Source organism: Bombus vosnesenskii, unplaced genomic scaffold, assembly GCF_011952255.1.
Source record: "Bombus vosnesenskii isolate JDL3184/JDL3185 unplaced genomic scaffold, Bvos_JDL3184-5_v1.1 scf7180000013265, whole genome shotgun sequence".
Taxonomy (NCBI): Eukaryota; Metazoa; Arthropoda; class Insecta; order Hymenoptera; family Apidae; genus Bombus; species Bombus vosnesenskii.
In genome coordinates this window covers 2,038,682-2,065,322 of record NW_022882925.1, presented here as the reverse complement: position 1 = coordinate 2,065,322, position 26,641 = coordinate 2,038,682, and the positions used below count along the sequence as shown (strand labels likewise).

Genomic DNA, 26,641 nt, shown 5'->3' with positions numbered 1-26,641 from the left:
TTACAAGTAATGAAGTTCCGCGAGAAACCGTCTTTTTTTTCAAATACAGATGTTTGTACAAATGAACGAGAAATTTATTCGCAAATTTCGACAGTCCGATAATAAATTAATATAACCGTTTCGTTTTAAATGTATATCAAACGCTATCGTATAAAAGGAAGATTTCGTAGAGACGGTCCTGTTTTATGTATTAAACGGATCATTGAAATCATTCTCTGTCTCACTAAACAAACATTGCGATAACACGTCAGAACTCACACAACTTGAATATACAAATTGCTAAGAGATATCGTCCAATTTCTAGATATATCTTTCGTCGAGTTTTCCAGTGAAAACCAGGGGACTACTTCACGTCCGCGTAGAGTGGAAAAGCAAATTGTAGTGCGCAGTGTAACTGACGCACGGTGATTGTTGTGACAGAAGTGAAGAAGAATATCATCGTATCGTCGTATTTCCAGTTCAGAATCATCGTATGAGTCGATAGGAAAAAGATTTTGATAATCCTAGAGAAGAAACGATTTTATTAAAGTGCACGGGTCTCGTGCAAGCGTGCGAGAACGATGAAGTTTCATTACAAGGAGAAACACTCTTTTGAAAGAAGGAAGGTCGAGGGTGAAAAAATTCGACGAAAATATCCTGAAAGGGTTCCCGTGAGTATCCCTGCTCGAAAAAGTTAACCATTTGGTCAATGGAAACAAATTTATTTCCCTTCTAATACAGAGAGATTGCATCATTTCGAAAAACCATTAATTCATCGTGATTAAGATTATTCTTTTACGAGCAACTAGACTACTGTAATTCGTCGCTAATCGATTCGTTCCGTATCCCGAGAATTTCCTGGTCTGAAATGAACCAAGGTCGACTTTCTACGTTGTAAACTCTTTTATTTCGAGACGAAATATTTTTTCGCTCGATCAGGACGCTAACGATTAAATTCACCATTTGTGTCCAATTTCTTTGTGCACTCGCCTTGCAATTGCTCAAGTCTATTGATCGTACTACGCTCTTACTTATAATTTTCAAATGATAAAAATCAAACGAAAGGGAAAGTATTTTCCCCATTTCGCCATTTCCCTGAAATTTTTACATGTCGACAAACTTCGTTTACACGCATAGAACGAACATTGAAAATGTAGACCAACTGTTGTTACTTTGAAAACTTGGATAAATGTCAAATTTATGTGATATCAAATGTGGATTTAAGAATGGCTTCTTATCTTGACAATGGGCCAAAGTTTGAAACATTTTCCTTTGAGTTTGAAACAAAGTTTGAGATTTTCCTTTTATTAAAATATAACTGAATTTGCAATTAAAATTAATGATTTACGCATTTCATTGTATTATTTCGTAAATGATATTGATAAAAAATTTATATTTCCTAGGTTATCGTTGAGAAGGCTCCAAAAGCTAAAATTAGTGATTTGGATAAACAAAAATATCTAGTACCATCTGATTTGACTGTGGGACAATTTTACTTTTTAATCCGTAAACGAATTCACTTACGTCCAGAAGATGCTCTCTTCTTCTTTGTGAACAACATTATTCCTCCAACAAGTGCTACCATGGGATCTCTTTATGCGGTAATTATATAATTCAAACTTCATTCTAGACATAGATAAACATTTATTACATTTGTAATATTTATATTGTGATTTGTATTTTTCATAGGAACATCATGAAGAAGATTTTTTCCTTTATATAGCATACAGCGATGAGAATGTGTATGGACACTAATTCACAAATATAAAGAAGACAACATCCAAACAAAAGAGCAGACAGAAATTTGCCATCTACAATAACGTAGTCCTTTTAGAAGCTTTTGGAAGTGTTAACAAAATTACATCTTTAAATTATTTTGAATGAAAATTAAAATTCTAGCACTGTATACTAATTTAAGCTTGCTTCCTTAAGATAAATTGGACGCGTTCGTCTGCCAAATATACGAACGTTGTACTTTTTTGATTCCATCACTCACCGCTAATTGAAGAAGTTTAGGAATTCAAGATGTAAAGATCATAGTTATGTTATATGATTTTTTTAATGCATAAAAAATTGAAAAATCATTAAAAACGAAAAACTTTCTTAATGTTAAGAATAATTAACTTCATAATTGTTATAAAAATATATTTACATGCTTTAATAATTATTTAAAAGTTGCTAATATTTAGAATGGTCTTATGATAAATTTATAATTCTGTGTAGTTGTTTTATGTGACAAATTTTTCTTATTTAGGCTAGTATCTTATTTGCATGTTTCATTATAATTTGACCATAAAAAAAAAAAAAAAATTAAAAGAACTTGCTGAACATATGGTGAAGTGAAAATTTGTTATAATAATGAATAATGTAATGTAACAGTAAATTTGTTGGCTGGATGTGGGTCAATAAAAAAATTATAAAAGTAAATTTTGTTAATACATAATTGTTTCCCTATCAAAAAAATTCATCCATTTTGACAGTATGAAAGTACAAATTCACGATATCAGGAGAAAACGATTGAAACCGCAACTCGTTCATAGTTAATATGTTTTCGTCGTGGTTCGTTCATTTTTAACATGTTTTTCTTTGAAGTACTGCATTCTGGGACGATCAAATAGAAAATAACATCTAGTTAATGCCATTCTCTTGGTGAAAGAAGTCTTGAACTAAAATGGAAATGGGAAATTATGAAACAAATATTACAAACACTTCAACTGTAAAAAGATATTTGGCTTCTGCATATAATTTGAATCAAGAAGATAGTAATTGGATTGTGACGAATTCCTTTATAATTTTCACTATGCAAACGGGTAAAGTTCTAGATTAAAACACAAGAAATATAAAGATTAATTTTTTGTTTATTCAGGTTTTGGTATGTTAGAATCTGGATGTGTCTCTTTAAAAAATGAAGTCAACATTATGATGAAGAATGTGGTCGACATAGTACTCGGCGGTTTAACTTATTGGGTATTTGGTTTCGCAACGAGTTTCGGAACAAGCAAGTTTAATAATCCTTTTATTGGCATTGGAGATTTTTTAATAGATCCTTCAATAGAGGACGTATTGATGGGTCCAAAATGTGCTGCATTTTTATTCCAATTAAGCTTTGCAACCACTTCAACAACCATTGTTAGTGGTGCCATGGCTGAACGGTAATTATATAAAATAATCTATAAAGCTTTTTAACTCTAATTGAATATTACATGATTACAGATGCAATTTCAAAGCATACTGTTTATTTTCCTTTTTAAATACAATTGTATACTGCGTACCAGCAGGATGGATATGGGGTGATCAAGGTTTCTTGAAAAAAATGGGTGCTGTTGATATTGCTGGTTCTGGGGTAGTGCATCTTGTTGGTGGTACCTCTGGTAAAGTATTAACATCTTTTGAGATAATTTGTTAATCAATACCTAAGATATTAATTTATAATAGCACTTGCTTGTGCCCTTATGTTGGGACCAAGGGTAGGCAGATATGACAATGGAATTGATCCATTGCCTCTTGGATGTCCAGTCAATGCTATCATGGGCTTATTTGTACTTTGGTAAAATAAATAATTAGTTGTTGCCTATTTACAGATGTAGATTATCAGATATATATTAATATACAAAAATTGTATAAGGTGGGGCTGGTTAGCATTTAACAGTGGTAGCACATATGGTGTCAGTGGACAACGATGGCAATATGCAGCTAAAGCAGCAGTTTGCACTATGCTAGCAAGTATGGGGGGTGGTTTAGTTGGGCTAGGCTTCAGTTTAAATGGCCCAGATAAGATTGACATTCTAAGTCAAATAAATGGCATTCTTGGTTCACTGGTTGCAATTACAGGTGAATTTCAGTACAAGTACTTATAAGTATTCAATAAGATATTTACTACCTTAACAATAACTTTACAAAGTCAGTTAGGTGGCTGTTTCCTTTTCAGAACCTGGGAGGCCATAATTGTCGGAATGATTGGTGCTCTTATCACATGTTTTACCATGCCCCTCTTTGACAAAATGCATATTGATGATCCTGTTGGAGCCAGTGCTACACATGGTTTTAGTTTTCCTATCTAATTTTACTACTTTATTTTCTATTAATTTCTCATTTTATTGACCAGTTTTCCTTTCATGTAGGTGCAAGTGGAATTTGGGGTATTTTTGCTATAGGTTTATTTGCAGATAATCCGTATCCTCTTGATACTACCAGTGGAAGAAAAGGATTATTCAAAGGTTTGCAATCATAAATTTGTCTTATGAAATGATCAAATTCCACAGAGATATTTTTCTGCTTATAGGAGGAGGAGGATATTTGTTAGGCGTGCAATGTTTAGTAATTTTATGCCTAACACTTTGGAGCTTCACAGTATCTATTATTTTGCTATGGGTAAATTGTATCAAATATTATTCAAAATATGTTTTCTTACAAACAAAATCCGTTGTTTAACTTTTGACGTTTTACATTTTCCTAGTTTATAAATAAAATTATACCAATAAGAATGAGTGTTCATGATGAGCTTCTAGGTGCAGATTTAGTAGAACATAGAATACGACACCCACAGGTTTTTATTATAACTATTACATATATACTTCATAGCTAAAAAATTGTATACATTATAAAATTGGTTATGCATAGTAGCATTATATCTTTTAGGTAGGAATAAGTAGAGCCATGTCTGCTCTTCGACCAGCTTCACAAAAGCACGAATTAAATAGCGTACATCCTGTAGGAATTAATCCTGGTAAGATGCATTTGAGTTAAAATATCATTGCTCGATTAATTACGCAAGTTAATTTGCAATAGGTCACGATTCGTACATTCAAAAATATAATCGTAAAAATCGTCTGAAGTATGGAAAACAACTTCTACTTGGGAGAAAGTTATCGAAGAGTCCTAAACTAAGTACGATTACCGATACTACATTGACCAATAAAAATAAGCAGAACTTCGCTTGGATAGATTAGTGTTTCCTAATGCTTACCAACATTGTATAACGATAGCAGATTTATTAGAAACATATAAATGTATTCACGTACACGTTATAACACTTTTACACAGTACTGTTACATCATACAATGTACAGGCAATCTATGATAAATAATTAAAATCTTACATAACTACATGAATGAAAATTATAGATGTTATCATATAGGGAACAATCCTGTTGAAAGATCACAGACACTATAACTACATAGAATAACCTGATTAATAGCATGGCACCTAAATAGAAGTCTCTTTTATTATAAGTTTCAGATAAAATATTGTTATGAAAAATTATTTGTTGTCTTCATTTATCAAGGACGTAATATTGGACGTTTTTTATGCTATGATAGGCAGGAATTGCTTTTCGAAGACTGTATTACAGAGATGTATTACATAGACATCAAGAAAATAATATCTAATTGTTTTCACCTTGTTCAATGTTATTAAATATTAAATTTATATATACTCTTATGCTAATCTCATACTACTAAATGCAAACTACCCTTTTGCCATGATAGCATGTGATCTAATTAGATACCATAGTTGTTTTTAGAAAAATCGCTTGATATTTTTTTAATAGTAAATACACTAGTATGCATAGTTTCTTATATATGTAAAAACATATACTTTTGAAATGAATACATATGTAAGACACTTACACAAAATATTGCATAAGAAACAAACTGCTGCTTCTTTAAAATAAATAATTATAGTAAAAAAAAAAATGTGTTTTAAAAAATACAAATCTCATACTTATTCTATAAAATACTCATTTGTTGGTTAAAATTGCAAATGAGTGATGCATTACAAATGCAAAATTCTTTAGCACCTGCAATTTTATAAATAATCCATAATGATTACATGTTAGTTACTGCCCATTGACATATCTCTGTTGGTAATCCAGAATAATTTTTTACAGCTTCTATAACTTGTTGTGAGGTGAGTACGAATTTATAATATTGATACTCTTTCTCAACTTTTGAATTCATACCACTCACTGGCAATAAAAACTCCAAATTCTGTGAAAATATGCATGGTTTTGAAAATGATAAGCTACTTGGATAATACAAGAACAACATTGTTTTACTCCTATTTTGTTATTACAACCCTTACCTTAATATGTTCAAATGCTTTCATAATAACAGGCCTTTGAACAGTTTGTATAGAAGAATTTTGATTAGCAAATTTTATATAACGATTATAAATTGCTTCAAAATTAAATGGCTCTCCATCATAAATTTCTGTTTCATGTTTCATTGAAATTATCTAGAATAATAGCATGTTTGTCAAAAATACATCCTATACCAAGGAGGAGAGCAATAAATACACTTACTAAACACATTTCTAATACAGACAACCCCTCAAGCATTAGTACTTTATCATCTTGAGAAAACATCTTACTTGCTTCTACAAAATCATTTACATCTAGTCTTTGATGCTTCTCTGACAATGTAGAAACAGCTATTGCTAAAAAGTTTCTAAAACTTCTTTCACTAACATCAATTTGGTACAGTCTTTTTAACAGATTCACCATAGTAGTATTACTAACTAAACTTTTTATGTATTCATTCCACACAGATCCAAACTGTGGATCTATTGTACAATCTTCATATTGATATTCTATCCTATTTACATTCTCATCATCAGGAAGACTTAAAAGATGTTGAAAAAGTTCTAAACGATCATCAAAAGCAGATGTTGGTTGTTCTGAAGATGATATGTCTCCAGGGAACAAAAATATTTGCCGATGAGAAAATCTTGATTTAACTCTTTTTTCTAAGAGTTCTATAACATCTAATCTACAAGTCATTCCAATTACACATATGGGTGCCTGAAGAGATGAACATTCAATTGATATTCAACTCAATCCTAAATCAATACAAAACTCTACTTTACACTTACTTGTGCAGATTGAGCAATATCAAACAAGTTATACAACAGAGTTTGATTGTGGTGTTGGCAAAACAAGTCAAACTCATCTAGTATGAAAACAACTGGTTTAGAACGTTTCTTATCACCTGATTTTAAGCAATCAAGCAGAAAAGTTAAATTTTCAGCAAATGAGCCAAAAACTTTATCACCAACCACATTTTCTAATTGCATTTGACGTGTAGCATCTTTCAAAGCCAACCGATCATCAGTATGAACAAGACCATGAAGATTCACTATCAATGCATTCTCTTTAAAACTTTTTACATACGACAATTCTTTTAAAATACTGTTTATCAACTATAAAAAAGTAAAGATCTATATAAAGGAAATACTAAAAAGTGATGATTTTCTAATGAAATTAATAATAGAAAACATACTGTTGTTTTTCCACTACCCCTAGGTCCAATCAACAAAGCAGAATTACTTTCACCCATATCCACTGTTCTTTTTAACAGTTCTAATATATGCATTCTTTCCTTAACGTGATGCCTGAACTTTGTTTCAGGACACATAATCTTACGTTTTAAATATTTCCTGGTTAACAATATCATATTGTCTTGAAAATCAATTGCCATATTTTTTTTCTTATTCATATTAGTTTCTCTAAAACGCGCTAAAAATTTACAGTTAATTTTTAGTTAAATTTCTTTTTCTATAAATTAAGTTATGATGAAACAACAAGTTTCTATTTATGTTATCCATGAAATTATTTTATTCATAATTTCATTTATATTACAGTTTCGTATAGATTTGAGGTAGATTTTGACAATCTACGGCATCTCTGATTAGCCAAATATAACCTATTAATTTTTTAGCGAAAGATATGTACAATACCTTCAGAACGTATTTATTCAAGGATTGAACTCAGTTAAATAAACTCGTTATCGACTGGTCAAACTGAGAATCGAAATCGTATTTTCACAGATTTTTAAAATATTCGTAAAATATTAAATCTTGAAATTATAGAGACACTTGGACGAAGTTGTTTACAAAACAAATATGGAAGACGCAGAATCTACAACAGACAAGAAAAACTGCACGTTTTTATTTAAAAGGAGAAAAATTCGGAGCACTGCAGCTAGAAAACGGAAAACAGCGAATGATGAAGATGGTAAGTACGTTTAAAGAACATCAGATTTTTGTCCTAGCGTCCCAATAGATTGTAATTTCATTATATAAACTCGATTAGTATTATCTATAGGTTATGTTCAGTACCCATAAATAATAACATATTTTTCTTAATTTTTAAATAGAGAGTAGCGAAGATGAAACTACAGTGGTCAAAAAGGAAAAGAAACAGGATGATAATAATCCTATGAAACAAAGTGTAAATATTAGATAGAATCATGTAATGGTTGCTTTCAATTATTAGATAAATTATAATGTGCAATGAAATTCAAGTGTTAACAAAAATGGGAACTTGTTGTAAATACAGCATTTTACAGACTAATACGAAGAAATTAAAGGACCAACGGCATATTGATAACAATAGTAGCGATGATGAAAGCGTTACAGTGTCTTACAAGAGTTCTAAAACTCCTATGCCAGCAGGACCAAGCGATCAAGGAGCAACAGCAATCTTAGAAACAGAAACAGAGAAGGACAAAGATGCTCAAGCTCTGTTTGAGAAAGCTCAGAAAATAAATGAAGTAAATAGAAAAATACAATACAAAAATATCCAGGGGTAGAACAATATCATAGAAGACAATCTGTCTGTTTTAGGAATTGGAAGGAAAAGAGGATGATAAGATTTATAGAGGCTTGAATAATTATGCTCAATATTATAAGAAGAAAGATACAGCTGCTGGAAATGCTTCCAGTGGTATGGTTCGCAAAGGACCAATCAGAGCACCATCTAATCTTAGAGCAACTGTTAGGTGGGATTATCAGCCAGACATATGTAAAGATTATAAAGAAACTGGTTTTTGTGGCTTTGGAGGTAAACAGACCGAAAATCTTTGCTATTAAAACATCTATTATTTACTCTATTATGTACTTATTTCATTCCATTTCAATTTCAGATAGCTGTAAATTTCTTCATGACCGGTCGGATTACAAGTTAGGTTGGCAGCTAGAAAGAGAAGCTGCCACAGGAGAATATAATAATAGCGGTGACGAAGATGATAAAAAATACGAAATCGACAGCGACGAAGAAACGTTACCGTTCAAATGTTTTATTTGCCGAAGTAGTTTTACAGACCCCATCGTTACAAAGTATATATCAAAATTCTATCTTCTAAATCAGTTAGATGTAGAATGTGTGATACGAATTTTCCTTTCAGATGCAAACATTATTTCTGCGAGAAATGTGCTTTAGAACACTACAAGAAAAGTACAAGGTGTTACATATGCAATGTGCAGACGAACGGCGTGTTCAATCCAGCCAAGGAGCTAATCACACGGACGAAGATGGAAGAGAAAGCAAAATCTGTTGAGGACGATGAAATTTCTGATGATTAATAAAATATATATTTTTTGACATAGTAGTATATATTTCTTACCGAGTGATTGCAATTTTTTATGTATAAATTATAAGCGAAAAAGGATTGATCTATATATATATATATATATATATATATATATATATATATATATATATATATATATTAGCTAAAAAAATTTTGTTTCTGTTTAATTTTAAACCCATTCATGAAAAATAATATACTTGAACATCCATGCTTTAAAAAATAATATGTTTCAATATTTTAATCATAACTGGAGGAAAAAATTGAAAGAAATATATTTATATAAACATAGATGGATAGTAGATAGGTCGACAACCCTTGCTAGTAAAGGGTCTAGATTTGGAAGACCTCAGTGTATGAGCCATTCCACAAACACTCGTCGAGTTGACGTCGAACAAGAATCGAGGGGAGGTATAGTGGTGGTTTCGCTATATAGAGCGAAGGTGATTCTAGCTGCTCGTAGTTGTTCCCTCAATCGATACACGCGCAGTGTTGTTTGTCTCATACTGTGGAAATGTTACCGAAGCTACTTGTTTTTTACGGGCATCGAAGAAACGTCTAACACCAGGATGCAAATATTACGAAACCATTCTAACGGGATATTAAACGGGATATTAAAGTTGTAAAACGAATCATTATCGCGAGAAAGGTTCGAGGGGTTCTCGTATCAGCGACTTGCCGTCCTATCATTGATTTCTAAGACATAAACGTCGCGCGCAAAAAAAACGGAGGTTTTTAACGTAACATGATTTTTTTATAAATTCACAAACGTAATATAAAAGTGTGGATTTTTCATAATTAATTATAGATTCAAAAGATTAAATTAACGTGAATTTTTTCCTGTGGGAGAAATAGAGCTAATATCAGTGGCCGAGGCAATGCTACATTAATCAAATACTACCAGATTGTAATTGAATTACAATCAGTCGAATTCGTGCAAGTGATCCATTTTGAACTAAATGAAACTCGAATTAGACACTAATATTATTTCAACCACCGTTTGGTATCAAGACGTTCCTAGGACACATCATCGTACTATACAGTGATACGAACATGACGAGGAATCGTACTTTACACGCATAATGTTGTGGTATACGCGGTAAACAGCTGTTGTCACAGTTTCTTCAGAGACAACTGATACAAAAATACCGATAGCGGCTTCCATTTCAAACCTACGAATATTTTATCGTGCAACCGTGAAGCGAGTGTATATCGTAGGTCCATCGTCTTTAACGAATGAACAATTGGTTTGATCTTATGTAAAATCGATAAGTGGACGATCAACGACCAATGTTTTGGATTCAATGTCATCCGTGTTAATTGTCGTTGCACAGCGGTTAGGAAATCGAGTGATGGAGAAACTAGCCGGTAAAAGGAACGTGCGGAAGGAGTTAAATTTCGCGGAAATCTTCTATTAACCAGGTAATACGACAAAGAGTGCTACACCGTTGAAATGAGTTATTTTAATGTACGAACACCTAGTCGGGTTCTCATTGAAATTTACATACGTAGACATGCATGACAAAAAATATACATCGCGAATTCTATACACTGTACACGTACAGTGAGTTACAAAATTATTCGAGAATGTTACAAAAGTGTAGAAAATAATAAGAAAACAAAAGGGATTTCAATACTTGGGCATACATAATACGTTTCCTTATTTGGAAATATAGTAATTTGACTCTGATTGTGAGACAACAAACAGAGAAACGTGTTATAATAATTTTATACCTATTTCCACGTCGTAAAATCGTTGGTACGCTTTATAAAAGTTATTACTCTGATAAAATGAATGTTTGCTAAAATACACTTTTTGTCTTAGAACTTCACCGTTTTTTTTCTATTTAGTATTGATCTTACTATTGTTTCCTAAATAATCATCTCTGATCTCATTTGAGTAAACAAAAAGAATTGGTAGTGTTTAAATTCCTAAAACGAGAAATTATGCATAACAATAAGACTTTTGTCACGCATTGTGTGAAGATATCGTGTTTATGCCAGAAACGTATAATTGGGTCTAAAATGACCGAAAGAAACACAGTGGAATCAAATATCAAACCTATTACACCATTTCTCAGTTCTCAATCATTCTTAAATCTAACGCTTCAGGTAGACTATTTACTAATTTGTGATAATCATAACAATAATTTTCCCACTATTTTGGATTTGTGCGAGTAAATTTCTGACTCGCTGTATCCCCTAATCACCAATTAAATACGATTACTGTCGACATATTTATCTCTGTGCGTATCATGGCAATTTATGTATGTTGCGCACGGACGACGACGTATCCATGCGAATATTAAAGCAAACCGAGTAGGGTGCTTACAGCAGTCAGAGACTGGCCGCGCGATATCCGACGAGATTCGCGAAATTTTCTGTCATGCGTCATAAGTGCTACAGAAATTCAACGAGTGCTGGTTGGAATACGTCGCCAGACGGCCACGGCTTCTGTTTCCTATCCGTTGGGAACCAACACGATATTCGCGTAATCGTAACAGTCGATCTTACACTGCTAGAATTCGTGTTAGGAAACATTTGGATGACATTAGTCCGTTCAGCAGAAAATATATGCGTATGTACGTGTGCATGTCATGTAACAAAGGGGCTTACGATCTAATCTAGGATTTCAAAAAAGAGAAGGAGCTTTTCCATATTTTCTTCATCGGTGAGGAAATCGAACGTTTCGTTTAACAAAGTTTTACATTTTTCTTTTAGAGGCCAATTAGAAGCGAATGTTTTTAGAAATATGCCAGAGAAAAATTGCATTTTTATTAATTATTCATCTTAGAAATATTCGTTTTCAAAGAGGTTTTCGAAGAAGAAGTAATTCATTGAATTTAAAATTAGTTTTAACAAAGACAAATACACTTGTCGTTTAGTTACTTAATAACTAATAGCTTGCGAAGAATCTTGTTTCGCATTATGAATCTTGGAGGAGCTTGTTTCATAAAGAATATATCAAAATTTAAAAGCTGTTTTACCGAGCGCAAATACATTTATCGTTTAATTAATAAATAATTAATGGCCTGTGGGGAAAATTGTTTACTAATTGTTGGTGGTAGAAATAAATTGTTTCGGATGGTTTTGTAATACACTTGCGTTTAAAATCAGTTTTACCGAAGACAAATACATCGATCGTTGATTGATTATTTATTAAAGTACAGTATTAAGCACACGCAACAGAGCATAAAGGAATTAAAAGAAGAATTTTCAGATGTGTCTCTTAATTTGTTTGAAATCCTTGTATCTGTTTCGTTTTTATGCAATTCACACACGGTATGTAAGTTGAACGTACGTATAGATAGATATGGCTTGTTTTATCATGAAAGTGTTGACAAATATTTACCTTTCTCGAACATTTCGTAATTTGATTGACAAGTAGTGTTCGTTAACTTCCTACTGCATCGAACGTTTTATTACATAGAATTTCGTAATAGGAATATTTTCTCGTGATAATTGTAACTTGCTAGATGTTTAATAAGCACCAAACATACGGTATCAAAGGTATAAAAGAATGCTATTATCTGATAAATTTCGAACGATTAAGTATAGGAGAACGAACAAATATCGCGTGTATTATACATATTCCGTATTCTCATTGACGTTTATTACGTGATTGTTCCATGTCTGAACACGATGTAGCACGATCAACGAAAATTATAAATTTATGTCCTATGTAAGTTTCAACGATGGAAGTTATAGACGATTAGATCTATATACGCGTATGAATATTTCAACTGTCTCGATTTGTAGAACCACTAAAAATAATTCAGTTGGAAAATGATATAAATGTAGCTATAAATGTAACGTGTGATTTTTTTAAGTCCACATGGCATTATCGAGCTTTGATTTTAATATCGTAGTTGTACGAAAGGAAATTCCAAAGTTTTTAACAACATTTTCTTCTACTTCAGAGTACTACTAAAAGTACTCAATTATGGAACATCTTTTCATATCTAAAGTATCTGATTCTACAAAATGATATTTAATTACACATCGTTGCTATAAATTAAGTTACCTTGTTTACATTTTTCACGTTACTTAATTTTAATTTTAGTTAGTTTAATTTACTTAGTTTTAATTTTTTAATTATTTAATTCTCCACAATGTTCGATCCTTCGTTCGTTCGTCACTTATAGGATTACCTTCTTTTTTAAATCCCTCGACTATACTAAAATCAAAAATACGTATTGATATTCCATACATTCAAATTTCTACACTCGCAGATTTTGCCAAATGTTTCCCTCTTTTTGTTTCTATCAATTAATCATCTATCGGCGAGGAAAGTGAATGAAAATAAGAGAAGGAGAAGTAAACGCGTGGTAGGGGAGATATATCGCTGTGCTGGAAAAAAGAGATAAGGGGGAAAAAGCGAGAAAAATGTCAAAGAAGAGATACAAAAGGTTGCGGAAACGTAGACTCCATTATAGTTAACAATGCCCACCTCGTCGACGTTGATGCAAGGTTGACATGTGTAGTTGTGTATATTTAAATAAAGCTACGTGCAGTGCAGACCCTATCAGCGAGCGTTATTCGTAGGCGTGCATCTGATCGACTTGTATGAGTGAACACGAATCGATAAATTAGCGTGTCGACGTATGTGTTTGATGACACGTTCCGAACCCGTCTAACCGTGATAATAAATGCCTACGAAAAATGCATGCTTCGATGCCGACCTTTAATGACGTCGTCATCATTGACGCAGGATCAACATTATTACGTATAAATAAGATTTTTCTAACGTCTTCGAAAGCCTTTCTTTACGTCAGGCGAACATCCTTTTAGCATTATGAAACTGTGAAAGTTGTAGTATCTCATTCCTGTTCATGCATTAACGTGTTTTTCAGAAGAAAGAGGAGGTCCTCCATATTCTATAGAATTGTTAATAATTAATTTTAAAAAGAACACCAGGACAACTATTTTCGACGTTAATAATAGTACTAATTTTAGCGCGACAATAATTTTTAAGGACTTTTCATGATATTTATTAAGTATATAGGTAAATGTGTTTCCCTTGCGTTATTTGTATTTTTCCATGCAGACTTGTGGTCATAAGTATTAGGATATCTATTGTTTAAATTCATTGAAAATGAAATTGAAAAATTCAACGAGTGAAAAGCATTCAATTATTACTAAACACCAATAGGTGTTCTAACGCAGTTCTAACAGTGTTCATTTCATTATAACCTTTTGGTACAAGTTTTATACTTTAGTCGCTGATAGATCCAATGTTAATGGTAATCTAGATAAACTGCTAATGTCTATGCATTTACAGAAAACTTTCAATGCAAAATGTATAGAATGCACATAACATATAAAAATATCTAAAACATAGTATTTATCTGAAATTTTCTGCTTAAATTCCATTTCTTCATTTATGTTTATAAATACCGAAATCAGTCGAAAGTAATCTAAAAACTTGTAATAAATGCTATAATAAATTCATACGTTTGTTGTTGTTTACGTGAAGTAATAGGCCGTTGACGATGTTGCAGATGGTTTGTGGCAGTGATGCCCTCGTCGGAGGAGGAAAGCCAGTGGCTCGTTGGCAGCGGGGGTGGACCCGCATCTTCCAGCGGTGGCACGATATCCGGAACTGGAGAACGCACGTTGACCAGTAGAGGAGGATTATACACTGAGGAGATGACGTCTCAATCGACGAATACTAACACCGCAGGTGCGAACGCGGGTTCAGCCGATTCCGCTGAGCATGATCTCATTGACTCAACCACCGATGCAACGCTTTTAGCACAGTTTCACGAAGACGCTATCAAACAGGTATATACGATTTTACTTCCACTTTTTCTCATTTACATTACTTTGAATAATTTGTTGTTCGAACATTGTGAACTTATCCTTTAACGTTTATCGAATCAGATTTATGTTAACCGTATTTTTTCATGATTAATATCGATCTTGTTTCGATATTATCGTAAAGTCCTTGAAGGAAATATAACAATTCGAGAATCATAGTTGGATAATAGCGTCTATGTTGAAATGAAAAATCGAAATCATTTCGAGTGAACGTTATGTTGATTATACAATTTTTTATTAAATTCTCGTTTTAAAGCCTTCTTTCTCGAGAAAGAAGAATCTATGATAGATAAGTTGCATCACTGATTCATAATCTTAGAGTGTCTATCTCCAATTACAAGACATTTAATGCAATTTTGTTCGTACAATATTACATTAGCGCTGTGTTCACACTTCACTTCACGTATTAACGATAGCAAGCAATCTTATCCATATTGTAAGCGATAGAATTAATAAAAAATCACAAAGTTCGAAGAGTTTCGCCACCAATTGCTCTGGAAACTTCTACGTAACTAAAATTTGAATTACAATCGTAAGCATATTGCGATTATCGAAAGATATCGAAGCATCGATTATCGATTAATCAATTTTTAGAATATTTTTTCCAAAGTACGAAGCGTAGTTACAGGCCAATGAGCTCATACAAATTTGAAATCTGTATGTACATTGGCTGCTGTATCTTTTTCGACATATCGAAATAAAATATTAAACTTTGGTTAATCGAACAACAAAAACATAACCTATAGTAAATGGCGTCCTTTTTAGCCAAGTTAATTTCTTTAGCTGTTTAATTACCCTTTCACTGCCAGTGTTTAAAACTTTTTTAGAGTTTCAACATGGATGAAGTTTTAGATGAATCGATTGTAAAGACAAAATATGAGTCGAAAGAGATACCGGGCTATCTGAATGATTTCCCAGTAAATACATTTGTTTTCCATAATTTATTTGGAGGTTACACCTATATTTTAATCAATTGTAGATATTTCAATTTATATATTATTTATGTTATTCAAATGAATTTAATAAACAATAGTACAAAATAACTGCCTATTTATTGTATTGTACATTGTTTAGTAATATTTATATATTGTCATTTGTGTCATTCCTGTATAATTAACTACTAAAATGTTAATTGTTTTTCAGGCTGGTGTTGGTTACTTCCAAGTATTGGCTGCTCTGTGCACAGGCTTGAGTCTTGCAGCAGATACTGTAGAATTTTTTGTTGTACCATATATTTTGCCAAGTGCAGAGGTTGAACTATGTATTGAAGATAATGAAAAAGGATGGCTCAGTTAGTTTTTATTTTTACCCCTTCTTACAATGTATGTGCTTCTAGATAAATATCCTCACATCTTTTTATTTTAGGCAATATTACATTAATGGGCCTTGCACTAGGAGGATTATTTTGGGGTGGCTTAGGAGACAGGATTGGTAGACGCAGATCTTTATTGTCTGCAATGTCTGTTCATGCTTTATTTAGTGGTGTAGCCACTTTTATGCCAACTTATGGAACATTTATGTGTGCTAGATTTTGTTCCGCAATTGGGTAAGGAATTCCTATCTTTTTCTTTTTTTATTTAGGTGTACTTTAAGATTATTTGAAATGAACTGTATATCTTATTTCACTACAGAGTAGGGGGATCTTTACCACTAGCATTTGCATATCTAGCAGAATGTTGTCCAAGATTAAGCAGGAGTAGATGGATTGGCTTATTAGTGGCAGCAGGAGCACTGGGAGGTGTATATGCAGCTCTTCTAGCATGGGCAGTGGTTCCTACAACTGGAGAAATGGTAGTTCTTGAAAACAAAGAACACTTCAGTGCTTGGCATCGCTTCCTTTTACTTTGTTGTTTACCTGCATTATGCTCTACTATCGGGCTCATTTTCCTACCAGAAAGTACAAGATATTTGGTAGAAGCAGGCAGAGATGTAGAAGCAATGATGGTTTACCAGGTATTTTTTTATATCTATGTATAAAATAGGTATATGTAATAAGAGATAAGCAATGTAATAAGATAAAAAAGTTGATTGAAACTGATGCATTTTTTTAGAAAATATACAAAAAGAATACCACGCGGAAAGGTGCAACAGGTGCACAATATCAACTTTCTGAATTAGAGCTTCCAACTAAAAGGCCTCGTGGTTTGGCACCTCCATCTCCTACTAATCATACTAGTGTTTTGGCTGATATAATTTATTCTATTGAAGTGGTATGAATATCTGTATATTTTTTTATCTTACATCTTTGGAAACTAATATTAATTTTTATTGAATTTCTAGTTTTGGAATTCCTTCCTGGAATTATTTGTGTCACCTCATTTGCGCGTCACGATAGTGCTTATAATTATTTGGTCAACTGTATCATTCGGGTATGTATTTTCATTAAACATATCAGTAATTGTTTGTTTTATAATATTGTAGTATCGTAAATACTGCTGTTAATTCGTTTATCATCCCCTAGCAACCCCCTTGTCTTTTGTCTTAGCCTCATATCTCTTGTCTTAACCCCTCTACGCACATGCTCAGCAACCGCTTGTTTATAATTCGCACCTCAGCAACCACTTGTTTACAATATCATACTACGATACTACAATGTCATGATTACTTTAGACTATATGGCCTTATGGTGTGGTGTCCCGAGTATCTCAAACTTATACGCGCCACGGAATATAAAGCTCACACAATAAAAATTTTCGGGAAAGAATATAAAAATCAAACATTCAATGGCTCTTTAGAGAATTGTCAATACAAAGATTCGACATTTTTAAATTGCAAGTAAGTAATTATGAAAAAAGTTTGTGAAATAATAGTGAACTAAATTGTATATGAGCATTTGTGTTTCAGATTCACGAAAATGGTATTCAGTCACGTAGATTTCGATAACTGTACTTTTCAATCTGTAGAATTCAGTAGCATAAAGTCTAGTAAAACTCATTTTACAGACAGTGTTATTGTACACTCGAAGTATGTATTCAGAATGTTACTATTTAACAACAGTACTCCTTTCTTGATATAAAATAATGATTGTCTATGGCTTTTAGATTTGTAGATACAGATCTATCCGCACAAGTCTTTACGAGATGTAAGTTGGAAAATAATACGGAATTAAGTTTAAGCGGTCCCTGCCCGACTCTCGATTTGGATTATAACATTTACATAGAAGAAGCTTTACATGGTCATCTCGTTGCTCAATTGGCCTTCGTGCCTGCTGCTGTTTTAGCAGGATTAGCACTCACTGTGCTTGAACGGCCAAAAATGATTGGTATTTCATTATTCCTCTCATCAGTAGCTACTCTGTGTTTAATTCTAGTGGGCACAAATAGTTCTGCAGTGCTTGGCTTCGAAGGTGGTTTTATGGCAGTGTTTGCTATTGCTTGGACGTCTCTTACCTTGGTTACAGTTGAGAGCTTCCCTACTCATTTAAGGTAAATTTCGTTTTGATTATTATTTCATTCAAATAAAATATATATTTAAATAAAAAATGAACTAATAGTAAGATATATCGATTTTATAGGTGTACTGGTTTCGGTTTTATAGCAGGTGTTATAAGGCTATGTGGTTTAATAGGAACTACATCTTATAAAACTTTAGTTGGCGCACCTCTAGTTGCGCCTGCACTGTTAACTGCATTACCGTTATTAGTAGCTAGTGTCGCAACATTCAAATTGCCTCACACGCATACAGTTTTTTTATAAGGATTGCAAGTAAGTGGGAAAAACGCAGATGCCGTATAAAAGACGTTTTTAATTTGTATTTTAATGGATCACTTGTGAACTGCGCTAATGTTTTTATTCAATATTTTCACATGATACGGAAAATCTCGTGATTCGTTATGAAATCCAAAAGTTCGGTTTCTATCAGAAACGCTTGGACGAAAATTATATAAGGTGAAACGTCCTGGACAAGTGCAAACTTTTGAATTTGCAAATTTAACAACTAATGCTTTTCTTTCGAAGTGCGCCTTCGTACAAAGTGACATATCCTAAACTAGTAAATGGAATGATAAATCGTGGTTTACACAAATATTTGAGTATTTAAAGCGCACAGATGTTAAAGAATAGCCGTCTCGTATGCTAGGATATGGACTTTCTACAAGATTTTAATACATGTGTTTTAAGCGATGACAAAGGTTATTGTTATAGCAGAAAGATCTTAGGAAAAAAGACAAAGGACGTACGGAGATTTAATATTTAAATCATGTTACATGAAACCTCATGTAGATCTTGTATTCCGAGATTTCACTCCATCTAATTTCAAAGCCATTATACGACTCATTTTCTATAGAAAAGAAGTCGTAAGATGCACATATGTTTATAAAGCTATTTTAATAAGGCAATAGCCATGAAACGTGTCAATTGTAATGGATGTTAAGAGTGGAAGTTGTCATCCATACTGATACGTCAACACATAACAAGAAAATTAAACACTAAATAATTTTGCTTACTAAAAATGCATTTGAATATTCAGAATAGAAAAATATGGAATGTTATTCATAGTGCATAGATCTTACTTTTGTTTATAATTAGATTAGAGAGATTATGCATGATCCCAAAATTATTACATTCTAAGCAATTCGATCGAGAAAGTTTGCCAAGGACAGTATCGTGGAAATTTTTATATTTACTATTGCTGTATACGCTTTTGCCATTTGAGAAATTAAATATATATGTATACATATATATTCTAAGGAGGTAGATAGGGAACCTCGAATTAAATAATATTAAATTCTTTCTACTGTAAAGGGAAAATAATCGAAGAAAGACATATTCGGTACTTTTGCTTTTCAACAAGATCAAGCAGCTTACATTCACTCTAGACGCTAGACTCGGCTAAGAGGCATTATCCATGTAATTCATGTAAATGCTGCCGTTCGAATCTTAAATTCCCTCAAACTGAAGACTTTGAACTCGAGAGATAGAAGCTTTAGCTTCGTTTATTATAAATCCGAGAGATTATCGCCTCTAGTCAACTTTTAATCATCTTTAAGCTTACAAAATACGAATAAACTATAAAAAGAAAAATGCGTCAATCTTTCTAACACTTGTAACCGAAGTAGATGACATTATTTTCTACAAAATCATGAATGTACACTGATATCATCTTAATTGTAAAGATCGCTAATTACATTTTGCAAATACTTGGCTAGAATTTTACTGTCATTGCGGGAGAACGACCGTGATGACATGCCAAAGCTGAAAAAAATACTGGTTCCTCAGAACGGATAACTATTTTTAGGCAATAAGAACATAAAATAAGTTTTATGACTATTGAGATATCTCAATCTTATCGAAACTTAAAATATATTACTAAATATTTAAGGAAGTTTATTAGTGAGATAAATACAAACTGCTGTTGGCAAACTTAATCATATAAAAATCTACGTCCCATCATGGTTAGTGAATTTTTCATATCAAATTGTTGGCATCTAATTTAAAAACACCAAAAAAAAGATGTTAATGTTATGAATCAAGCGCTATAGCTATATCGTCATTTAACAAGAAGTAGAAACGTGCGCAAATTAAAATTGTTTTATTACTCGCACAAGTTTTCGTATAACAATTCTATCTTTTATCACGAAGCAACAACGTGGTAATTTTGGTGTCTACAAATACTGCTGCTCGTTCCTACTTCTGCAAAGTGTATTTGTGAACTTGACAGTGAAACAAGCCTGTGCTGGCATTGCAGTGCATAAAATTAATTACTCGTATGAATAGAATAATTTTTTGCATTTGAAACAGTAGACTTATGTTCATAGAATTAAATGTTTTTAACGTCTTTGATTTTGAGGCGATATAATATCAAAGTTAGTAGATTTGTAACTGATTATCATAGAAGGTTTCCAAAGAAATCTTTGTTAAAAAAGCTTGCCAGCACATACGGTTTCATATGATTAAATCTATACTGCTACACTATTAAATTCATCATCGCCCGTAGATAATATATTTTAATCGACATATCACTTATGAACGAGCACTTTAGATTCGTAGGCTTTGATTAGACTATCAACTAAACGTATTTAGAAATGTGTACCAGGAATCGTAATGATGAAATTTCAAGTCGGTAAAATAGCGGTATACGTATACAAGGAAACTGCTAAATAGTCATTGAAAGTTGAGGATTTCTTTTAGCGAATACGATTGATTATCAGTACACGGATTGATTATCAGCGGATCGAACAATGTAATTGCGTTAGATTGTGTTTTAACATGGAAAATACTCGTGAAAGTTATTCGAGTGATATTTAGTGCAATGTTGTATCGTTAAGTATAATTATTATTTTTATCTTGTTGAATAACTGCACAAGCATGAGCGAATGTTTTCCTTATTTTATTATATATGGAGAACTGACTTTGTGAAAAATTAATTAGTAAGATATCCAGTCTTTTAATTACTGCATTACATTATGCAGAGATATTATGTCATCAGTGTACAGTGTTTTCTTCTGTACTCTGTATATTTTACAGTAGATATTTTATCCCCTTATTTTATTTTATACAGACTGAAAATAAGGATCAGTTGATAATCGCCGTATCTTTTGTTTGTTTTTACAACATAGACTGTTTTTTAACCTTTAAATGTGTAATATTTAATTAATTAGAAAGACATAAATATATCGTCCAGTGATAGAAAGGAAGACATTCAAATTCTTCAAGACTTAATTCTGGTTGCGCTTTCTATCAATTTCTACGACATTTTAATAAGCAATTGATTTTGTTTCAGAATAAAACAATTGCAATCTTTATTTTCACTTTCCAAAAAAGACATTCATCGTACTAAATTGCAAATTATAATATTTATATGTAGCGTTTTTAATCTATACCTGTTTTGCATAACTCATTAATGTTTTCACAATTGGTTTGTTGGTCGCATATGAACAATTTCAGTCATTATTATGAATGAAAGATAATATCCATCAAATTATGCAACCAGTACTTAAAAAAAGTAAATTACAATACACTATTTGCTAACACCTTGACTCGTTAAGAAATATTAATTTGAAACAGTAGCGAGAGTATTACGTGCTAGAACATCTGTTTGAACACTTATATAGAACATTCAGTCGATTTAATAGAGACTGTTAATTATAAGATAGACTCAAAATAATGAAGTAACTTTTCTCTTAAACATTTGAGCAATTGCATTAAAAATTTATTCTTTTTCTATGCTTTAGTACATTCACAAAAGAGAAACAATTCTTTCCTTTTTTAGTATGAGTAAAAGTATTTAATCTTTTGTATACGAAACATTGTAATATTCGAATTGCTGTTTTTGGAAATTACACGAACCTAAGTTGGACAAGTCATTTGCATATTTTTTAAAGACATTTCTGATAGTTTCTGCGACAGTGGCTGCGATTTTTTGAGTAGCTTTTTTTCGAGGGACCCAACAACAGAATGTAATAGAATAGAATGAGTCGATGCTTTGTACGAGATACGTATGCGGAATTAATAATGAATTGATTAATTGGTATTACAGCAATACATATGTAAAAAAGAAAAAAAAACAATTGTTGAAACGGTCGCAATTATAGTTTAAAGTATATATATATATATATATATATATTTATCTCGCAATACTTTTAGAACACTCATTTTACGACAAAAATTTGTATATAATTTGTAAGAAAAAAATCGACATGCTCTTGCAAATTTCATGGCAATATGTAGTAAATTATTCGTAATATTAACTGTCATAATAATTATCATTGTTATTAATGTCATGTATGGCTCAGGCACTTCAATTCAATTCGATCTCTCGAATCAACATAACTTGCATAATTAAAAAAAGGACACCAGGTTTCGAGAGAACTTCAATATTATTTTTTTTATAATATCGACAAACATAGATATGTTTAGAATTATTTAAAGGAATCATAAAGGAAGTATTCGAAAAAAAGATGCGAGCAGTTGCAATTCGAAAATCGAATTGGACAGTATCCAGATACTATGTATGTATATGTATGTCTTTTATTCTACTGTAATTCTATCAGAATTGACCGAAGTATTCAAAAATAGTCGAACATGGAAATCCAAATTCATCATATCCTGTACTCGCTCAGCTTTTTAAGTTAGTAAAAAATATATTTGAAGCGATCGGAGTGAATTTATTACCAATATGTGTGTGTTAACCTTCTACTTATTAAGTTTCTTTTGTTATTATATCAACAATTCAATAAATAAGAGAATAGACGACGGGAACAGATGAAGTAAGTTCATCGATTTGTTCAATCATATTTATTGAGTGATTACTTACCTCATAATTGCGAGGATTCTTTCTTTAATTTTTCAGGCGATTTTAAACTATACAAAAGTTGGCGGGAGATTGTAACTATAGTTGTTGCTGATCCGCCATTTGTATCGATGAAAAAAGGTAAAGAATCGATATGTCGGTATAGAGAATATTTTCTTCTTTATCGACGGCAAGTTTTGAAGAAAGTCATTTATCAATTAATTTTATTAATAATAATTTTTTGATTCTCCCACAAAACAAATATGGAGGATTATTAAAACACATAAATGTATCATACGTCGTGGCTAATTAATAAGGTACAAATAATTATTCTTTTACAAACAAGACAAACGTATAATGCAGAACAATAGTTTATACTTTAAGTAATCATTAGTTAGAAACCAGACAAGTCATTATTGATTGTAGTAGATGCAAATGTTCAAAGAAGTATTGTCTATACCTGCAACGTTCCCTTGATATTTCCTGCCGATTATTGACCTTGAGCTTGACCTTGCGTGTGTCCTCGACATAAGAAGAGTAGTACGAAGATAATCGTGTCGAACGAGCCCTGACCTAACCTATTCTAGGCTATGTCTCCGTTCTTTATATACAGACAAAGCCTAGGAGAGGCTAAATCAAGTTACTCTGTCCCGTGGAAACGAACATCACATCCTCATCTCGTAAGTATTTTGCTACGCGAATTTTCCTTATGTACTTTTTCGTGTTATATCATATTTGAAATAAATTCTTTTATGAAAATAACCTCTCAGGTATATTTTCCTTTTTTAGATTTGATCACTTTGTTTTTAAATTCAATTATACCAATTATTATTACGTTTTCCACGCGATTGGCTATAAAGGAAAAGTCAATCTTGTTGGCATACGCAGATTTTTCGAGGGACCTCTTTTTACAACAGTGCCCCGGACGGCACAAAGAAAGCGTGTCATGCCTAAAAATACGCGAGGCACGCAGGTAGATGTGAAGAGGTCGTAGGGACTGGGAGGGAATAAAAAAAAAGGCAAAGGAATTGCACAAGAGCAGCGATTTGGTATTCAAATCGTTAGGCATGTTCCCGCCTCTCTCGCAACACAGGTCCTCCTCCCGTAGCAATAATACGAAGGCCTCCTTCGTTTAAATGTTTTCACTTCTTGTTCTTCTTCTACCTCCACGTTCTCTATCCTTTGCCCCTCCCTCCTGTCTCTTAACGTTCTCTTCTCCAGCCGTCTCTTAACGTTCAATCTCTTTTCCCCTTGTCGCACTTTTTACTCAATCACCTTGCATTAATCTGCATAGAATTATCGTTTCATTTTATGTAATTTTTTTATAATGCAACAAATAAACCAAAATCATTATTCTTCGGTTGTCCAAGTTGTTAATTGATACGGAGAACAAGAAAAAGAGAGGCAACAATATCGAATCTATCGGAGCACTTTCAGCAATGCTTTTGTACGACTTCAACATTCGCAGGAAGAATTCGATCAACTGATCAATTCGCACTGATATCGAATTACTCGTTCACTTTCAGAGAGAAATGTCCTCGAGAAACTTCAATGCGAGAACCAAGCAGAGGCGTGGAGACTTCAACGACCGCACGTGCAATGTCCGACTAGCGCGGTCACACGAAGTCGGGACCATCGAGGGAGGTTGGTTATTTCGTATTTCCGAATGTTTCACTTTCTCCTGTGGCATCCGCGCGCTATGAAATGAAGCTGTTCCACATCACCGTCTCTGAGAAATAAATGAAACACCGTCTATGTCGACGTTTCGTCACGGCTACGACCTGCACAGTCGCTCAACCGGATCCTGAACGTTCACCAGAAGAAAAGCTTTCTTATTTATCTGGAACTGGAGTTCTTTGTATCGTTTCACACCGTATAAACTCGTAAATATTAAACGCGTCGACTGCACTGCACTCGTGGCAAAGCTGTTGCGCACTCTCAGTGTCCACGCAAAGTCGTCAATGGAACGGAATTGGTAATAATTTCCCACTTGGGTGGACATCACGCTGATTAATATTCGCAAATGTATTTTATTCGTTGTAGGATCTTTCCGACGATCCTGGCTTTTCCCGCGTGTCATCGCACATTGCACTGGTACTAGCCGCGTCACAGACAGTCACACGAAACGGAAAGAAAGACAGTCATCGGTATGCTGACCGAAAGAAGTCTGCCAATAAGTCGGAAAAGACAGTGAAAACTCACGTGTCTCTCGAAAGGTAAAGTGCAAGGAAGCGGCTAACGAAAACGGTGATTGGTATACGTGGCACCGGATTGGCCGGTGCGGTGGCATACCTTGACGACACGCACAGTGTGTGCGCACATCGGCAACCTGTGCACCCACTAACCACTAACCGCCGAACCACGGGAGGCCAAGGTGTGCGCGCGCCAGGATAATATATGTATCTACGTGCGTTAACCACGTGAGAGCGGCCAGCATCTTTCCACAGGGCCTCTCTGGTGGGGACTTAACCTATGGACTGCTCTTTGTCTCCGTCTTTCTCTCGCATAAACCTTGAATCCTCGGGAAATCGCTGGAACTTTAATATATCAGTGAATTTCAATGCAACCGCTGCGCTGCGCCAGTTACATGATTTTCTTCTGTTCGATAAATTTTTTTAATCGATCAACGTTCGATGTTTTGCTGGAAGAAAAGTTAAAAAGGTTTTTCCTCGTTTCTTAACTATTTCTCTATCTGTATATTTTTCTTTTTTTTTTTTTTTTTAGAATTACATTGTCCGGAGAGGAACAATGCGCTAACGGAAATAAAGGACAACGGTGTCCACAAATTATAGGCCTTGTTTCAATCTGTTCGATCTATAAACGGAGATTTCGTAGCAAGACCCAACCGTGACGATGTCGTAGACATACATATTTGTTTCGGCATAGTACGTTTCCTCGCGCAGTTAGCATCGCTTTTTATCTTCATCATTGCACTGTCATTTACTTGGCATGGTAGTTAGCGTCGGTGTCTTGTTTGCCAAGGTAGGCGCTTACTTTTTTATTCGCCACCCCGTAGACGGCGAGTTCTCACTCAACATTCCCGGCAATCTCTGATCGACGAGTTTTTATGAAGGTCGTACGAACTACGTGAGCCTACCCACTTACCCAGCTGCATCGCTAATGTACATGTTTATGCTATTTGTGGCCGTTTCAGATGCGCGAAAAATGCATGCACATTATGCGCAAGTTATATGTAACATAAAACAACAATAACTTAAAGGCGTTAATGATTTTATCAATTTCTTACG

General features: G+C 33.2%; 5 protein-coding genes across 10 annotated transcripts; 4 read left to right on the top strand and 1 right to left on the bottom strand.

Annotated features, from left to right (window-relative positions):
• The first annotated feature begins 183 nt into the window (after positions 1–183).
• Positions 184–2,393, top strand: LOC117243193 (gamma-aminobutyric acid receptor-associated protein). Its single transcript, XM_033510464.1, has 3 exons — positions 184–650; positions 1,383–1,580; positions 1,669–2,393. The coding sequence occupies exons 1-3, from the start codon at positions 561–563 to the stop codon at positions 1,732–1,734; spliced, it is 354 nt and encodes a 117-aa protein (XP_033366355.1). The 5' UTR covers positions 184–560; the 3' UTR covers positions 1,735–2,393.
• A 257-nt stretch (positions 2,394–2,650) lies between these two features.
• Positions 2,651–5,379, top strand: LOC117243181 (putative ammonium transporter 3). Its single transcript, XM_033510443.1, has 11 exons — positions 2,651–2,789; positions 2,846–3,131; positions 3,193–3,350; positions 3,415–3,526; positions 3,605–3,810; positions 3,889–4,020; positions 4,101–4,196; positions 4,262–4,350; positions 4,436–4,525; positions 4,618–4,705; positions 4,768–5,379. The coding sequence occupies exons 1-11, from the start codon at positions 2,651–2,653 to the stop codon at positions 4,926–4,928; spliced, it is 1,557 nt and encodes a 518-aa protein (XP_033366334.1). The 3' UTR covers positions 4,929–5,379.
• LOC117243182 (origin recognition complex subunit 4) lies at positions 4,951–7,855 on the bottom strand. Of its 3 annotated transcripts, none has more exons than XM_033510444.1 (6): positions 7,714–7,855; positions 7,257–7,482; positions 6,850–7,176; positions 6,281–6,778; positions 6,061–6,213; positions 4,951–5,966 (listed from the first exon to the last, which is right to left on the bottom strand). In XM_033510444.1, exons 2-6 carry the CDS (start codon positions 7,470–7,472, stop codon positions 5,805–5,807), a joined length of 1,356 nt encoding a protein of 451 aa, XP_033366335.1. In that variant the 5' UTR covers positions 7,473–7,482; positions 7,714–7,855; the 3' UTR covers positions 4,951–5,804. The 3 variants fall into 3 exon arrangements, with proteins under 3 accessions (XP_033366335.1, XP_033366338.1, XP_033366336.1); XM_033510447.1 differs by having other exon boundaries at positions 7,257–7,492; positions 7,714–7,797; XM_033510445.1 differs by having other exon boundaries at positions 7,257–7,733.
• LOC117243184 (E3 ubiquitin-protein ligase RNF113A) lies at positions 7,847–9,358 on the top strand. Its single transcript, XM_033510450.1, has 6 exons — positions 7,847–7,990; positions 8,133–8,206; positions 8,325–8,528; positions 8,602–8,818; positions 8,901–9,093; positions 9,162–9,358. The coding sequence occupies exons 1-6, from the start codon at positions 7,879–7,881 to the stop codon at positions 9,337–9,339; spliced, it is 978 nt and encodes a 325-aa protein (XP_033366341.1). The 5' UTR covers positions 7,847–7,878; the 3' UTR covers positions 9,340–9,358.
• An 867-nt stretch (positions 9,359–10,225) lies between these two features.
• LOC117243177 (synaptic vesicle glycoprotein 2B-like) lies at positions 10,226–23,267 on the top strand. Of its 4 annotated transcripts, none has more exons than XM_033510433.1 (11): positions 10,226–10,766; positions 14,846–15,128; positions 16,308–16,455; positions 16,530–16,710; positions 16,796–17,117; positions 17,216–17,374; positions 17,445–17,533; positions 17,775–17,939; positions 18,009–18,128; positions 18,206–18,589; positions 18,679–18,859. In XM_033510433.1, exons 2-11 carry the CDS (start codon positions 14,862–14,864, stop codon positions 18,857–18,859), a joined length of 2,016 nt encoding a protein of 671 aa, XP_033366324.1. In that variant the 5' UTR covers positions 10,226–10,766; positions 14,846–14,861. The 4 variants fall into 4 exon arrangements, with proteins under 4 accessions (XP_033366324.1, XP_033366325.1, XP_033366323.1 ...); XM_033510434.1 differs by lacking the exon at positions 10,226–10,766 and adding an exon at positions 11,675–12,015; XM_033510432.1 differs by lacking the exon at positions 10,226–10,766 and adding an exon at positions 11,904–11,926 and having other exon boundaries at positions 18,679–23,267.
• Positions 23,268–26,641: the final 3,374 nt, after the last annotated feature.

Excerpts from the sequence above, each read along its gene's own strand:
- LOC117243177 (XM_033510432.1), top strand. Across the intron at positions 15,129-16,307 it reads ACGAAGACGCTATCAAACAG|GCTGGTGTTGGTTACTTCCA; the intron begins GTATATACGATT and ends ATTGTTTTTCAG. Across the intron at positions 16,711-16,795 it reads AGATTTTGTTCCGCAATTGG|AGTAGGGGGATCTTTACCAC; the intron begins GTAAGGAATTCC and ends ATTTCACTACAG.
- LOC117243193 (XM_033510464.1), top strand. The coding sequence starts at position 561 with ATGAAGTTTCATTACAAGGAGAAACACTCTTTTGAAAGAAGGAAGGTC. Across the intron at positions 651-1,382 it reads AATATCCTGAAAGGGTTCCC|GTTATCGTTGAGAAGGCTCC; the intron begins GTGAGTATCCCT and ends TATATTTCCTAG. Across the intron at positions 1,581-1,668 it reads CCATGGGATCTCTTTATGCG|GAACATCATGAAGAAGATTT; the intron begins GTAATTATATAA and ends TATTTTTCATAG.
- LOC117243181 (XM_033510443.1), top strand. The coding sequence starts at position 2,651 with ATGGAAATGGGAAATTATGAAACAAATATTACAAACACTTCAACTGTA. Across the intron at positions 2,790-2,845 it reads AATTTTCACTATGCAAACGG|GTTTTGGTATGTTAGAATCT; the intron begins GTAAAGTTCTAG and ends TTGTTTATTCAG. Across the intron at positions 4,526-4,617 it reads ATAGAATACGACACCCACAG|GTAGGAATAAGTAGAGCCAT; the intron begins GTTTTTATTATA and ends TATATCTTTTAG.
- LOC117243182 (XM_033510444.1), bottom strand. The coding sequence starts at position 7,472 with ATGAATAAGAAAAAAAATATGGCAATTGATTTTCAAGACAATATGATA. Across the intron at positions 6,214-6,280 it reads CTGTATTAGAAATGTGTTTA|ATAATTTCAATGAAACATGA; the intron begins GTAAGTGTATTT and ends CTATTATTCTAG. Across the intron at positions 5,967-6,060 it reads AAGCATTTGAACATATTAAG|AATTTGGAGTTTTTATTGCC; the intron begins GTAAGGGTTGTA and ends ATATTTTCACAG.
- LOC117243184 (XM_033510450.1), top strand. The coding sequence starts at position 7,879 with ATGGAAGACGCAGAATCTACAACAGACAAGAAAAACTGCACGTTTTTA. Across the intron at positions 8,529-8,601 it reads AAGCTCAGAAAATAAATGAA|GAATTGGAAGGAAAAGAGGA; the intron begins GTAAATAGAAAA and ends TGTCTGTTTTAG. Across the intron at positions 8,819-8,900 it reads TGGTTTTTGTGGCTTTGGAG|ATAGCTGTAAATTTCTTCAT; the intron begins GTAAACAGACCG and ends TTTCAATTTCAG.